At 36.0% G+C, this 16,289-nt stretch overlaps 1 protein-coding gene across 2 annotated transcripts in view; it reads right to left on the bottom strand.

Moving 5' to 3' along the window:
- Positions 1–16,289, bottom strand: part of PDE3B (phosphodiesterase 3B) — a 150,392-nt gene that overhangs the window by 26,653 nt on the left and 107,450 nt on the right. For both annotated transcript variants that reach the window (XM_037150515.2, XM_037150516.2), the window contains exons 5-7: positions 13,191–13,297; positions 4,778–4,988; positions 3,904–3,980 (exon numbers count right to left, since the gene is read on the bottom strand). In XM_037150515.2, the coding sequence (XP_037006410.2) occupies positions 3,904–3,980; positions 4,778–4,988; positions 13,191–13,297 (395 nt within the window). The remainder of the gene's footprint in view (positions 1–3,903; positions 3,981–4,777; positions 4,989–13,190; positions 13,298–16,289) is intronic.

The following is a 16,289-nucleotide window of genomic DNA, read 5'->3' as shown; positions in this document are numbered from 1 at the left end:
TAAATGCTGATTATATCTTGCCAATATTTGACTAATCACGAGACAGCCCTCAAGCAAGAATCTCCCAGCTGAGAAGAGTCAAGAGTCCATCCAAAATATGAGAATTAATACATTATTTTTAAAAACTTAATTGAGTGTAATTACATGCCACAAATCCCCCCACTATAAATCTATACTTAAATAATTTCAGTATACTTAGTTGTGTGACCATTATGACAATTCAGTTTTCAAATATTCTCATCCCCCTAGAAAGTACCTTCATGTCTATTTACAATTAGTTGCTATTTACCTTTGTTTCTATAAATATGTCTTTCTGACAGTTGTCCCTATAGTAGCATGTATCGGAAGTTCACTTAATTGCTAAATAAAATTCCATTGTAAGGATACACTTCATGATATTTTGCCATTCACATGCTTATGGACTTCTGGAAAATTTCTAGTTTTGCATTATTATGAATAATGATGTCATAAGCATTCACAATCCTGTCTTTGAGGGCTCATGTTTTTCTCTCGGGTAAATTCTTAGCTGTGGTATTGATAATGATAAATTCATGTATACCATTTAAAAATTCAAAGTGGCTATATTTTACATTCCCATCACCAATATACAGGGGTTCCAATCTTTGCCAATACTCGGCATTGTCTGTCTTTTGGATTATAGCTATTCTAGTTTGAGTGTACTAGTATCTCATGGTAGTATTAATTTGCATTCACCTAATGACTAATCATCTTATTATGTGTTTCATATCCATTTGTTTATATCCTTCACCAGATGATTTTCACCAAATTATCTAAAATCTTTTGCCCAATTTTTTTCCCATTTTAAAATTGATTTTATTAGGGTGTCACTGATTAATAAAACCATAGTTTTCAGGTGTACAATTCTGTATCATCTGAATTTGTATTGAGTGTTCACCACCCCAAGTCAAGTCTCCTTCCACCACCATTTCTCCTTCCTTTTTCCCCCAATATTTTGTAATCCTTACCACAGGATATGTTTATTGATGTGTGTGCGTGTGTGTGTGAGAGAGAGAAAGAAAGAGAGAGAGGCAGACATCAATGTGAGAAACATCAATGGTTGCCTCCTGCACGTGTTCCAGCTGGGAATCAAATCTGTAACCTCTTGGTTCATGGGATGATGCTCCAAACAAGCCCCATTTTTAGAGTTGTTTGACTTCTTAATATTGAGTTGTACGAGTTCTTTATGTCTCATGGATATAAGAGATTTGTCTGATATATAATTTGCAAATATTTTCTCCCACCTCAGATTTGTCATCTCATCTTCTTAATGATGTCTTTCAAAGTGCAAAAGATTTTAATTTTGCTAAAATCCAATTTGTCATTTTTTTCTTTCATGGATTGTGCTTTTTGGTATTGTATCTAGGAATGCTTTACTCAACCCAAGGTCACAAAGACTCTGTCCTATATTTTCTTCCAGAGTTACATGATTTTAACTCTTATATTTAGGTCTATAATCTATTTTGCATTAATCTTTGTGTATATGGTAAAGTAAGCATTCAAATTTTTTTTGACAAATGGTTATCCAATTGTCCTGGCCCCATTTGTTGAAATGAAGAGAAATACTCTCCTTTTTCTTTTGAATTGTATTGGGGTCCATGACCAAAATCAATTCACCATAAATGCTAGAATTTATTTTTGAACTCATACTTCTTTGCTCCATTGATCTACATACAGTTTCATTTTTGTGCCAGTACCACACTGTCTTAATTACTGTGACTTTATAATAAATTTTGAATTCAGGTAATGTCAGTCCTGCAAATTTGTTCTTTTTCCAAAGTGACTTGGCACACAGGTCATTTATATTTTCATGTAAATTTATAAATCTCTCACTTTTGTTCAATTCTACTGTATTCTTTTTGATACTACTTGAATAAAAATATTTTAATTTCGATGTATGACTGTTCATTGCTAATATACAGAAATAACAATTATTTTCTACATTGATCTTATGACTTTGCTGAACTTGTTTATTGGTTCTAGTAGTGTATGTATATTTGCAATTTTCTACTTAAGGATTGTGTGATCTGTGGATAGAGAGTCTTTCTCCATTAAGGATGACGTTAGCAGTGTGTTTTTCAAAGAAGCCCTTCATCTTACCGTTATTACTATTTTGAGTGTGTTTTATCATGAAATAGTGCTGATTTCTGTCATGCTTTTTATGCATCTATTGAGATCATATAGTTTTCCCCCTTTATTCTATTAATGTGGTATATTACACTGACTTATTTTCTAATATTCAGCTACCTTGTGTTTTGGGGATAAATACATCACGGTGTGACTGTTTTATATGTTGATGGACTCAGTTTGGTAGTATTCTGTTAAAGATTTTCATGTCTACACATCAGAGATAATGTCTGTAGTTTTCTCAAATGCCTCTGGTTATGGTATCCAGGTATTACTGGTCTTACAGAATGAATTAGCAAATTCTTCTCTTCTATTTTTTTGGAAGACTTTAAAAAATTTTTTTAAAGAATTAGGTTTATTTCCAGTCTAAGTCACCTTTATTTTGTTTTTTCCATTACTCTTTATTTCCCCTATACCCTCTTCCACCTCCACTCACCTCTGTCCCTGCTGCAATCCACCATCCTTAAAGTGTAAAAATCAAAAAATATTAAATTACACATTTTAAAAAAGATTTTATTTATTTAGAGAGAGGGGAAGGGAGGGAGAGACACATCAAAGTGTGGTTGCCTCTCACATGGCCCACACTGAGGACTCAGCCTGCAACTCAGGCATGTGCCCTCCCTGACTGGGAATCAAACTGGCAACCCTTTGGTTCACAGCCCAAGCTCTATCCACTGAGCTACACCAGCCAGGGCAAATTGCATGCTTTAAAAGGATGAACTTTGTAGTATGTAAAGGGATTCCTATGATCTTATAATCCCTGAAAAGCCTACCTATTTCTGCCTTACTTTTATTTTCCTGGGGTGCAGTACTGCAGAATTTGCCAAGTTTTCCCTACCACGGCAAGCCTTCAACTCCAATCTCTGTCTCCCTAGTCCCATGAAGTTACTAAAAGGACTGCTCATGTTGTCAGTCACTGGCCCCTCTGGCAAACACCCTTTTGGTGGCCCCTAATTCCTAACTTTCTTAGATATCTATCTTTTCCAGATCTTCTAGTGGTGTTTCTGAGAAGCCTGTTAGTTTTTTTCATGGCTTCAAGCAGATCTTTTGGTTAATAATTTGTACAGTTTTTCTACCTACCTTCAGGAGGAATGCTGGTGCTAGTTAACCATTTACTAATGGAAGCTTGGTCATCAATTGTTTAAAGTTATAAAACTACTATAATTTTATCACCAACAATATTCTTGTCTGATCATATACAATGTTTCAGAATGATATAATTAAATTTTAAAACAAATTTCTCTGTGCCATAAAAAAATTATGCAAACCTTTTAGCCTTAGATTATATAGTATAAATTTCAACATTAATACATTTAATTTCACTATTTGTGAGCCAAAGCAATAACCTCATATTGTATTCATTTGTATAGCACATTTTTACTTTTCAAAAAAATTTCATGCCCTGGCAGGGTAGCTCAGTTGGTTAGAGCATTGTCCCCATATGCCAAGGTTGCGGGTTGGAACCCCAGTCAGGGCACATACAAGAATCAATGAATGAATGCATATAAGCGGGAAAACAAATTGATGTCTCTGTTTTCTTCCCTCCCTCCCCCTCTCTAAAATAAATCAATAAATACAATTTTAAAAAAGCTTTTACCATCTATTATTTTTTCCTAATAACATTTCCCTGATGTAGATAAAAACACTATAATCTTCCATTTTCAGACAGATAAACTGAAGTTAAACTTATTTATTCATCCTAAAAAATAATTTTAAAAAAATTGCTCTTAAACACAAACAACTACTCCTATAGCTCACCTGATTTTCCATTGTGGCAGTCTGTACCAGGCACTGATTCAGCTGTTGAAACATATTTCAGTATTTGATGTCCACAGCTTATAAAATAAAACAAATATGTATACACACATAAACATGTACATATAATAAATAGGGCAAATTTAAAAAATCTAAATACAATCAGAAAATCTTATTTTTTCCTCACCCAAGGACAGTTTTTTCATTGCTTGTAGAGAGACATGAGAGAGAAACATCAACTGTTTGGCTGCCTCCCATACATGTCTGTACCAGGGATCGAACCCCTGACCTAGTTATGTGCCCTGACTGGGAATGAAACCTGCAACCCATTGGTTACAGGACAACACTCTAACCAACTGAGGCACATCATCTCAGGCAAATCTTAATTTTTAACCAAGGTCCCAAATGCATCACATTCTAATAGTCCAATCTCTCTATGGCTTCTACTGAAGCTTTATTGGCTTTATCCTAGAAAGCATCTGTGTGACCCTGAAGAAAATAACATATTTTGAAAGTGAACACTGATGTCAAAGATAAACACTTAATATCTAAGCAGAAATGAGAGTGAACACCATATGAACTGAGTGTTCTAAAGAGACACTAGAGTAGTATACACTGAAATAATTCTCATACGTTTACTGATAGGATGTGATATGATGAATAGAATACCACTACATTTTATTTCAGATGGATATCATTTAATTGGAAAATGAGTGATAGCACTGAAATGAAAAACAGTTGGGATAAATACTTCTAGATAAATAAGGAAGAAGAGATAGTTTTATTTCATCATCTAGTTACTAAATAGAACTAGAATATTAGTAATACTTTAAGTAATCTATATTGTAAAACAGAAATAAACATTTGGGAAACTTACCTGTTACATAAATTACTATCAGAATTTCTAAGCTGCTGATAAAAATCTGGTGAAGTGGATGCATTGCCCAGAGATCTGTGTAAAATAGCATTTGGTTTAGCAAGAAAATCAGCGGTACCAGGAAATTCTATAGGTGATCGATTGGCTAAAGGGCCAGCAGACACTGATCCATGACCAGGAGAATTCACAGGACTCAGGCTGGGTAAAACACCTTGAAAAGTTAAAAGACAGGAAAGAAATATATAAATAAATTATGTATATTTATTATTTATGTTTATGTATTATAAAGAGCATTTTCATTTAAAGAAAGCAAAGTGTTTACAATTAAGTGACAGAACAGATTTCTAGATGGAGCTATCTTGAAGACATTCTAGGAGTTGAAGCAGAATATAAATCTAAACCATATTTGTCATTGTCTGTGACTGTGAAATAAATACCTTGTAGCAGGATAGCACATTATAGATGAATACTGAATATAACTAAAATGTACATATTATGTGGCACAAATCTTCTCAATTATTTTTTTTAATTTTTAGTATCTTTTATTGATTATACTATTACAGGGTTGTCCCATTTTACCCCCTTTATTCCCCTTCGCCCGGAACATACCCCTTCCACTTGCATTCCCCGCCTTAGTTCATGTCCATGGGTCATACATATAAGTTCTTTGGATTCCGCATTTCCTATGCTATTCTTAACCTCCCCCTGTCTATTTTCTACCTACCATCTATGCTATTTATTCTCTGTACCTTCCCCTCTTTCCCCCTCCCCCACTGATAACCCTCCATGTGATCTCCATTTCTGTGATTCTGTTCCTGTTCTAGTTGTTTGCTTAGTTTGTTTTTGTTTTAGGTTAAGTTGTTAATAACTAAGTTTGTTGTTATTTTACTATTCATATTTTTTACTTTCTTTTTCTTAAATAAGTCCCTTTAACATTTCGTATAATAAGGGCTTGGTGATGATGAACTCCTTTATCTTTTACCTTATCTGGGAAGCACTTTATCTGCCCTTCCATTCTAAATTAAAGCTTTGCTGGATATATCAATCTTGGACGTAGCTCTTTGCCTTTCATGACTTGGAATACTTCTTTCCAGCCCCTTCTTGCCTGTAAGGTTTCTTTTGAGAAATCAGCTGATAGCCTAATGGGAACTCCTTTGTAGGTAACTGTCTACTTATCTCTTGCTGCTTTTAAGATTCTCTCCTTATCTTTAATGTTGGCTAATGTAATTATGATGTGCCTGGTGTGTTCCTCCTCGGGTCCAACTTCTTTGGGACTCTCTGAGCTTCCTGGACTTCCTGAAAGTCTATTTCACTTGCCAGATTGGGGAAATTCTCCTTCATTATGTTTACAAATAAGTTTTCAATTCCTTGCTCTTCCTCTTCTCCTTCTGCCATCCCTATGATTCAGTTATTGAAACATTTTAAAAATGTCCTGGAGGTTTCTAAGCCTCTCACTTTTTTGAATTCTTGTTTCTTCATTCTATTCTGGTTGAATGTTTATTTCTTCCTTTTGGTCCACACTGCTGATTCGAGCCCCAGTTTCCTTCCCTTCACTGTTGGTTCCCTGTATATTTTCCTTTATTTCACTTAGTGTAGCCTTCATTTTTTTATCGAATTTGAGACCATAGTCAAGCAATTCTGTGAGCTTCCTGATTACCAGTGTTTTGAACTGCATCTGATAGGTTGGCTATCTCTTTATCACTGAGTTGTATTTATTCTGGAGCTTTGATCTGTTCTTTCATTTGGGACATTTTTTTTTTTGTACCGACATACCTGTTACATAGTAAGTGGTGGAGCCTTAGGTTTCACCAGGGCAGGGCAACCCACATTGCTGTGGTGTGACGCTGTATGTGGGGGAGGGGTCCGAGAGGGAACAATGCTGCTTGCTCCGCTCTCTGCCAGATTTCAGTCACTTGCCCAGGTACCCACAGTCAAGTTGGGCCTTTCTAGTGCTGATTCCCAGGTGGGTGAGCTTGTGTACATTCTAGGATGCTGTGGGTTTCTCCAGTGAACTCTCCTGTGAGGCTGGGAGTTTCTCCTGCTGCCATCTCAACCCCCATAGGAGTTTCAGTCAGAGGCTTTGAGGCTTTATTTCCCTGTACTAGAACCCTGGGTGGCTCAGTCTACCTCACTTCCCAGTTGTTCCTCCTGGTTTATCTGCATTCAAATGTGGAACCACCCAGTCCAAAATCCGCCACCTCTCTGGGTCTGCCAGCCGCCACCTTGCCACGAGTCCTCTCCACACAGGTGCCCATCTCCACCCCTGCTACTGGTCTGGATGAATGTTTCCTCTTTAACTCCTTAGTTGTCTGACTTCCATACAGTTCGATTTTCTGGCATTTCTAGCTGTTTTTGTTTTTAAATTTGTTGTTGTCCCCACTTTGGTTGTGTGAGGAGGCACAGTGTGTTCACCTATGCCTCCACCTTGGCCAGAAGTCACACATCTTCCTTATTCTTTACTTTCACAGTTTGTGTCCCCACCAGCTTGATTATCTAATCTACGTGAACAGAGTATCTTTACCAAATTTTACTGAATATATTTCAATACAATTAAATTCATTATGTTTGAACAATCCAATTTCTTAATAGCAATCAGCAAGTTGAGCATATAATAAAATTACGTTAATACAACAACATACCCTTTAAAATATGCACATATTTCCATCTTATTTGTTTATTCAGTAAATATTTGAGAGCCTATTATATGTTAGAAAATGTGCTGGGTTTCACAATAGGGAAAAAAGATACCATCTCTGTAATTCAACAAACTAGAATCTAGTGGAAAATATAAATGAGTGCTAAGTGCTAAATAAGGAAAAAACAGTGCTTCAGAAATACATCTCTAATCCTATTAACTTAAGAAACATTTAATGAGGCAAAGTGCCTTGCTAAGGCAGTATAGCTATATCTGAAAAGAAGGAGGCAGACTTAAAACTTTATTTGAAAATAAATATGCAGGTAAAGTATGAATCAGAGAGAAAGCAAATAACAGTTATTAAGGGCCCACAATAATTTCAGGCACAGTGGTAACCACTCAGGAGACTGTGTGACATGGTTAATTTTATGTGTCAACTTGACTAAGCTATGGTGCCCAGCTGTTTTGGTCAAACAGCAGTCTACATGTTGCTGTGAAGTTATTTTTCAGATGCAGTTAACATTTCAAGCAGTAGGCTGAGTACAGCAGATTACCCTTCATAATGTGGGTTGGCCTCAGCCAGTCAGTTGAAGGCCTTCAGAGAAGAGACTGAGGTCTTCCCAAGAGGAAGGAATTTTGCCTCCAGACTGCCTTTGGACCGAAGACTGCAGCATCAACTCTTGTTAGAACTTCCCACTGGCAGCCTACCCTAAAAATTTCAGATCTTCCAGCCCCCATAATCTCATAAAGCAATGTCTTAAAATAAATTCATTGCCCTGCTCCTTTTTCTCTACCTATATGCATGCATGTACATATATATGTTATATTTCCCTACAAAACCTTGATACAGTATGTTATTTAATCTTCACAATAACAATGTGAGTTAAGTAGCATTTTCACTTTACATGTGAAGAAAACACTAATACCACCCCACCCTGTACCCCACCCCAGAAACTTGATTTAGTTAACAGTTATCACTATGAGACCACTCTTTCCAAGGCTGCAAATGCTCTTATATCAGATTAATTTGTTTACAGACTCCTACAAATTTTATACAATATTTTGGCTGAATGGAATTTTACAAACTGGTCAAAAAGTTTAATGTTTCAGAAGAAGAAATCGAGGACTAGAGAGGGAAAGTGTCTTGCTTGTCAAAGTCAGAATCAAAATGGTAAGTTACTAACTGAAGAAAACATTGCAATTTTCGGCATTCTTTTCTCTTATTATTCTAGCAAGTGTCTAAAAATCCAGACAAATAGACTGAGACTAAAGGGTAAATAATATTAGGGCAGAAATTTAATAAAATATAGAAAAGTTTCAAGGAGAGGACAAAACGGTAGTGAAAAACCTAGTAACTCTTCAGAAAGACTTTGTAGCCCTAACTGGTGTGGCTCAGTTAGTTTGACATCCCACATAGTGGAAAGGTCGCTGTCTCGATTACAGGTCAGGGCACATGCCTGGGTTGTGGGACCTCCCTGGTTGGGGTGCATGAGCGAGGCAACTGATAGATGTTTCTCTTACACCTCAATGTTTCTCTCCCTTTCTTGATCCTTCACTTTCCCTCTCTCTAAAAATAAATAAAATCTTTTTTTAAAACTTTCTACAATATAGATCCGTCACTTTTTATTTTAACTTTATTATGAAATAGAATATACATGCAGACATTATAGCAGTAATGCTTATCACTCAAACTAAGACAGAAAGCATGAAAACTCTGTCCTAACTGCCTTCCCTCTCATTAAAGGAAATCATTATTTTGACTTTCACAGTACTGTTTTTCTTGCCTTTCTTTGTATTTAGCTTAACAATGTAGATTATTTGTCTTTTTTGATCTTTGTAAATTGAATCAGACAGTATATAAAAAAATACTTCTATGCCTTGCTTATCTTATTCAACATTTTCAAAAGATATTTCCACATAGTAGCATGTAACTGTAGTTCACTCATTTTCCATAAATATAGCACAACTTTATTTCTTTATTCAAGTATCAAACTGTCAAAATATCTTCCAGAGTGGATACAGCAATGTAGGAATATTCCCACTTCTGAACATTTTTACCAACACTTGATGTTGTTTGTCTTTATAATTAAAGACTTCATAGTGGGCATGAAGTCACAGTTCACTGTGGTTGTGATTTTCATTTCCCTAAATGATTAATGATGCTGAGTATCTTTTTATGTGGTTATGGGCCATTTGTATATTCTTTGGAGAAACATCTATTCAGATCTTTTGCCCATTTTGGTATACCACTATGTATACCTACATAAAATATATACATAAGCACTCAAATTCAAATACATTGTTGCTCTCATTCTAAACAAATCAAACAAGGGTAGGCTTTTGTCATGTTAGATCAAGTAAAAAGTTTTTATTTTGCCTTTTTCTCCAATGCTCTTCTTTTCTCTATAGATCTGAGTTTCTGATCTATATTATTTTCCTTCACTTTAAATAACTTCTTTTACAATAACATTTCTTGTAAATTAGGTCTACTTGGCAATAAGTTCCTTCAATTTTTGTTTGTCTTTAAAAGTTTTTTTCTCCTTCACTTTTTTACTTTTTTTTAAAATCCTCACCTGAGGACATTTTTTTTTCCCCATTGCTTTCAGATTGAGAGGAAAGGAGAGAAACATTGATGCAAGAAAGAAACATTGATGCAAGAAGCATCATTGGTTGCCCTCATTCGCACCCAGACTGGGGATCCTATGTGTGCAGACCAGAGGTTGCACACACTCATGCCTCCACCCAGAACACAGATTGAACCCACGACCTAGGTATGTGCCCTGACCAGGAATCAAATCCACAACCCTTTGGATACAGGACGATGATGCTTCAACCAACTCAGCCATATTGGCCAAGACTCTCCTTCACATTTATAGGATAATTTTGCAGGGGATAGAATTTTAGGTTGGTGCTTGTTTCTCTGGCAATGCTTTAAATATTTCACTCCACTCTGTTCTTGCTTGCCTTGTTTCTGAGGAGAAGTCTTAGTAATTTTCATCTTTGTTCCTTCTAGAGGTCAGAACCTCCCCTTTACATCATGAGTTCTTTAAGGATTTTATTGTGTATCTTTGATTCTTCTATAATTTGCAAATGATATGCCTAGGTATTGTTTATTGGTATTTATCCTGTTTGATACCTGTTTGACTTTTTTGGATCTGTGCTTTAGTGTCTGGCATTAATTTGAGAAAATTCTCAGTCATTATTTTTCCAGTATTTCTTCTGTTCCTTTCTTCTTCTGGCATTCCTTTTGTAGTTGCCTCACAGTCTTCAGATATACCATTCTGTTTTTTTATTCAGTCCTAAGTATTCTTTGTTTTTTAGTTTTGAAGGTTTCTATTGACATTTCCTCTAGTTCAGAAATTCTTTCCTCAGCTCTGTCTTACCGACTCATAAGCCCATCAAAAGCATTCTTCATTTTTTACAGCATTTTGGATCTCTACCATTTATTTATTTTTAGAATTTCCATCTCCTTAAATTGCTAATCTTTTCTTGCATGTTGTCAAATTTGTCCATTAAAACCCTTGGCCTATTAATCATAGTTGTTTTAAATTAATAGCATGATAATTACAAAATCCCTGCTATCTCTGGTTCTGATGGGTTTTTTTCTGTCTCTAAAAATTGTTTTTTGCCTTTTGTAATGCCTTGGAAGTTTTTCTTGATAGCTGAAAATGATGTACTTGGTAAAAGGAACTGCTACAAATAGGCCTTTTGTAATATGGTGGTGAAGTGTGGAGGAAGGGTAAGTGTTCTACAGTCCAATGATTTGTTCTTTTAGTGAGCCTGTGCCTCTAGACCATGAACTCCACAAGAGACTGACTAGGGCTGACTGTAGCCAGTCATGTAGACTGGCTATATGACTGTAGTTGAGTATTTTCCTTCCCCCAGATCAGTTAAGCTCTAATAATACCCCAGCAGATTGGGCCCTGGTTAACTGACTTCTCTAAGGATAGAATGCTCTACTCTGACCAATGTGGCTCAGTTGATTGGGCACAGTCCTGCAAAGCAAAAGGTTGCCGGTTTGATTCCCAGTCAGGATACAAGCCTGGGTTGGGGGTTCATCCCCAGTCTGGCCCGCATGAGAGGTATCCCATCCATGTTTCTCTCCTTCATTTTCTTTCTCCCTTCTCCTCTAAAAAAATGTAAGTGAATAAAATTAAAATAAAGAACAGTGTTCTGGTATATTACAAAAATAACTCCTTTCCCCCTCCCCTGACAGAAGCATTTTCTCTGGTATTTACTGTAGGAAGCTTATAAAAAAGTACAAAATTATGGGGGCCTCCCTATGGCTGAATTCTCCTGAAGTGTTTGGCTCAGAGTTGTCCCCACTCACCCTCCAGCAATTTGGCAGCTACAGATCAGGTTATCCTTTCCCAGCACTGGCTCTCATCATTCCCTGATTTGCCTTCTGTGTCTTCCAGCCTGAGAGTAGCCGTTTGCCCTGTGTCCTAACCTTTACCTCTCTTACAGGTCCTAGTGCAGTTGATGACTTTGCAGTCCGTTCAGCTTTGTACTCATTAGGATGAAGTGATGACTTCCAGCTCCCTACATGTGAAACTGGAAACTGGAAGTCTTATTATTTATATATTTTCCCTTCTCTGTGTTTCAGTTTAAATATTTTCTATTTCTCTGTCTTCAAGTTTACTACTCCTGTTTTCTGCAGTGTCCAAGCTATTATTAAACCATCCTGTAGACTTTAATTTAATCAAATGCATTTCTGAACATCCATTGTTTCTTTTCCAAGTGTTCCAGTTCTCTGTTAAAATTATCCATCCATTTTGTTCACCTTGCCTTCTGTTTTTTTTTAAAACATCACTGTTATTTTCAAGACTTTGTTATATCCAGTATCGATATATGTAGATCACCTACCTAAGTATCTGTTTTTCTTGCTTATGAATGACATTTTTCTGATTCTTCACATTTCAGTTTTTATTGTGTGCCAAACATTCTTATAAAAGAATTTTGTGGTTTTATATATACTACTGCCCCAAACCACACATAATGTGGTTTGATAGCAGAACATCAGTATTGCTCTTTCATTACTCTGTTGTATCTATAAAATACATTTCACCCAAAAAGTTTTAAAGCAAGTGGGAAAGGGGGTCAAAAAGTACAAACTCCCAGTTACAAAACAAGTAAGTCATGGGGTATAATGTACAGCATGGTGACAATGGTAATATTACACTGCATATTTGAAAGTTGCTAAGAGTTCTCATCACCAAGAAAAAACTGTATGAATGGTGATAAGTGTTAATTAGACTTACTGTGGTGATAGTTTTACAGTATACATGAAACATTATGTTGTATACCTAAAACTAATAAAACATTATAGGTCAATTATACCTCAAATAACTAAATAAATAGAAAATCCCTATTAGGATGACTTAAGGTACAGGCAGGGTTTTTTTCCTCTCATACTAAGACTTTTTTTCCTTAATAATTTCCATGCTACTGAATACTAATATCTGGGGATTTTCCCTTGTTCTGGATATGTGGGTATTGGATCTGCAAAAATTCAGGTGAGTTAAATAGTTCCATATTTTTCCCTGAATCCCTAGTGCCTAACAAAGTTCCTTGTACACTAATGTTCAAGAAGTGTTTAGTGAATGAAGAGCAAATTGAATGAAGAGCAAACTAATAGCTGACCCAAATTGCTTAGTCATGTTAACTTACAACACATAAAATAGTATTCAGAATTAGCTGTTAATGTGTAAGGAAAAAACTTTGCACTACCATGTACTTTGAGACCTCCCACATTTAAATCATAAAAAATGATCTTACCAGCTCTTCTCAGACCTATATGATGAGTTAGCGATACAGAAGACGACCTTTGCTTCGGGGTTGTCAGTAGGTTTGTACTAAAAGGCCCATTTAGATAGCATCCTTGACTAAAAGGGAAAGATAAAACAGGTTCAGAATTTTAAAACTGTGAGAAATTTCATCATGTTTCTTCGTCGTCTTCAATTCAATTAGCAAATAACCTGCCTATATACTCAAAGTCCAGACATCTGTCTTAGTGCCTACAACCTAAATCAGGAGTCAGCAAACTTTCCTATAAAGGACCAAATGGTAAATACTTCTTCTGGCTTTGCAGGCCATAAGGTCGCTGTTGCAACTACTCAGCTCTGCCATTACAGCATGAAAGCAGGCATAAACAGTAATAAACAAATAAGCATGAATGTGTTTCAGTGTAATTTTATTTACAAAATAGGTTGTGGTGGACCACAGGTTGAGGTGCATGGGCCACACTGTTTGTTGAACCCTGGCGTAAAGTGCCTGCTTTATCAGTATCACCTGGACAGCTTCTTACAACACTGTAGTCCCACCCCCAGGGTTTCTGCTTCTGTAAACCAGGGTTAGAGCCAGATAATCCGCACTTCTAACGAGTTCTTAGAGGAAATGCTGTTGTTCCTGGGTCCAGGGGCTGAGAATCTTGGGCCTAAAATATGTAGTTTTTCACTGTTTTCTGTACCTTCTCATCAAAAATATTGGTTATCTATTAAATCAGTCATTCTTATCAGTTAAATATTATATATTTGAAACCTCTGGTCCAGTGCCATACATAAAGCCAGTACAACATAAGTGTTACCTTCCTCTCTTAGCTATTCATCAACCTGTTTTATTCTGTTAGTTACCTCCTGATGTGGGTACTTTGCCACAGGCTCAAGCACACACCTAGATTCTCTATTTTTTTCACTCAGCATTTTTTAGTGTAGGCTAGGTTCTTAAGCTCTTCCCCAATTCTTTCATCTTTTCTCCACTTCTACACCCCATTACTTCACCCCAGTGAAGTTATATATTTTTTGTAACCAAAAAGATTTTTTTTGTTTCTATGATAACATTTACCCATAGGGTATTATAATTCCATTGCTTACAGATTATTTTCCCTTGCTAATTTTTAAATTCTTGTAGGGGCCATAAAACACATCTCTATATTCACAGTGGATATTGCACAGTGCCTGATAAAAGGTGTTCAACAGATGTTTGTGGAATAAACAAATGATCTCTTTAGGGTTCTATTTTCACTTTTCTAAAGAACATATCTTTTTTCTGCCCAATTTTGAGTGAACAGACTCTTTGCTAACTCCTGCTTTAAGGATCTCCTTGGGCCTTTTTCTAGAAATCTAGTTTGTTCTATAGCCTAATGATAAAAAAAATTCTGTATTACAAAGAGAAGGTATATAAAATCAGTTGGCAACCAATTCATTAAAACTTTATTAATATTAACAAAATTATAATAAGGTGCTATCTTGAGTACTGCTCATGTATTGTCCATTGCTTCTGGTACTTCACGTACTTTATCTCTGTTATTCTCCTACTTTACATATAAGGAAACCAAGGTTTCAAGAGGATAAGTAATGTCCCTAAATTCAAGCAGCTAAAATACAACTACCAATTGCTTTGACTCCAAAGTATATGCTCTTTCCCCAAAACAATTCTATCTCTGTGTGTGTTTCTCAACATGTAAAATCAGAGATTTAGAATTAAGGACTTCTAAGGTAACATCTAGCCTTTAGATTCTATATTTTTTTCTGAAGCTAATAGTAATAACAATGTGTTGATAGTTTTATAAGAAAAGACAACATGCAAATAATACCATCCAAGAAACTCCTCTCCCTACAAACTGCTCAATCATTCTTTGTATTTGAGTATTCCTTGCCTACAGATGGATTGGGAGAGACTGGGAAAGAAGGGCAATATTCAAACAGAAAAATCTGTATTCTCCTAAAGTCTACTCTCTGGTTAATATCTAAAACAAAGGCAGGGATCTCTCCTTTTCAGAAATAATCCATAGCACTGCTTCATAGTCTCCTTCTTTGATCCAAGGTCTTCTAATAATTGAAATACATCTTAACATTCAGTTAACTATTTAGAATTGAGAGACACAGGTCAAACTACCAGTGTTCATCTGAGTTCCAGAACTGTCTCATTAATTCCTAGCCTAGAACCAGACAAATATACACCCCAGTGAAGTTATATAAAACAAAACTGAACAAAGCAGAGGAAAAGAGAGGCTAGGAGTGCCAATGATTATTCATAGTGGGTAGGAGGGCAATTAAAATCAGACTTGGACATCAGTCTTCAAACCCTAGTGCCATATACATTATAAAAGATATCAAAAGTTATGGTCACAGAGTTAAGCCCTATGCGAAGAGTTGATTTCTAGATAATAAATGCAAATTACCTTGACACAGTTTGTATCACCTTTTTTGGGGAAGCAGTTGTATAAACTTGGCTATATGATTACATTTATAAAACTATTCTCATTAAAAACTGAGTGGAATAACACCATTAGCCCATCTGATCACTATAGTTCAAACAGGGTCCAGGCCTTGGAATGAATCTCTAATAAATTATGCATTACAAAATTGAGAAGCTGATTCCCAATTACATTATTTAGGGGTCATACTCTTGCTAGGCAGCAAGTTATTAGATTTAATTACAGAGCAGTTATAGAGATAATGGAGAATCAGAGTAGGTTGAAACTAACTTAATTATCTTTAGTATAGAAGTGACTATAGTTGATAGCCCACATATTTTTGGGACACAAGTTGCCTATTTTTTCCCACAGATTAAGTTTTAAAAAGAAGTGAGCTGTGAGCTCTGAATATGTGCTCTGAATATTTGTCCACATGCTGGGTTTCAGTCTTCATGGCCAGTCTAAGAACAGCAGTTTAGCCATTCTTTATCCCTAAGTATTAACAATGGAACTCAGAGGTGGGGGGTTCAATTGTCAGGTCACTCAGAAAAGCATTACTCAACCTTTCCTGGAACTTCCTGGCCAAAGAAACATCATCTGAGGTCTAAAACTTAAGTAGAAGGCAATGTCAACTGTCATAACCCGATATGGATACCATACCCCTGCAGGACACTTGGTAA

Source organism: Artibeus jamaicensis, unplaced genomic scaffold, assembly GCF_021234435.1.
Source record: "Artibeus jamaicensis isolate MK-2021 breed Jamaican fruit bat unplaced genomic scaffold, CSHL_Jam_final contig_797, whole genome shotgun sequence".
Lineage (NCBI taxonomy): Eukaryota > Metazoa > Chordata > Mammalia > Chiroptera > Phyllostomidae > Artibeus > Artibeus jamaicensis.
Note: the sequence above shows the minus strand (reverse complement) of the source record. Positions and strands in the feature narration are given on the sequence as shown.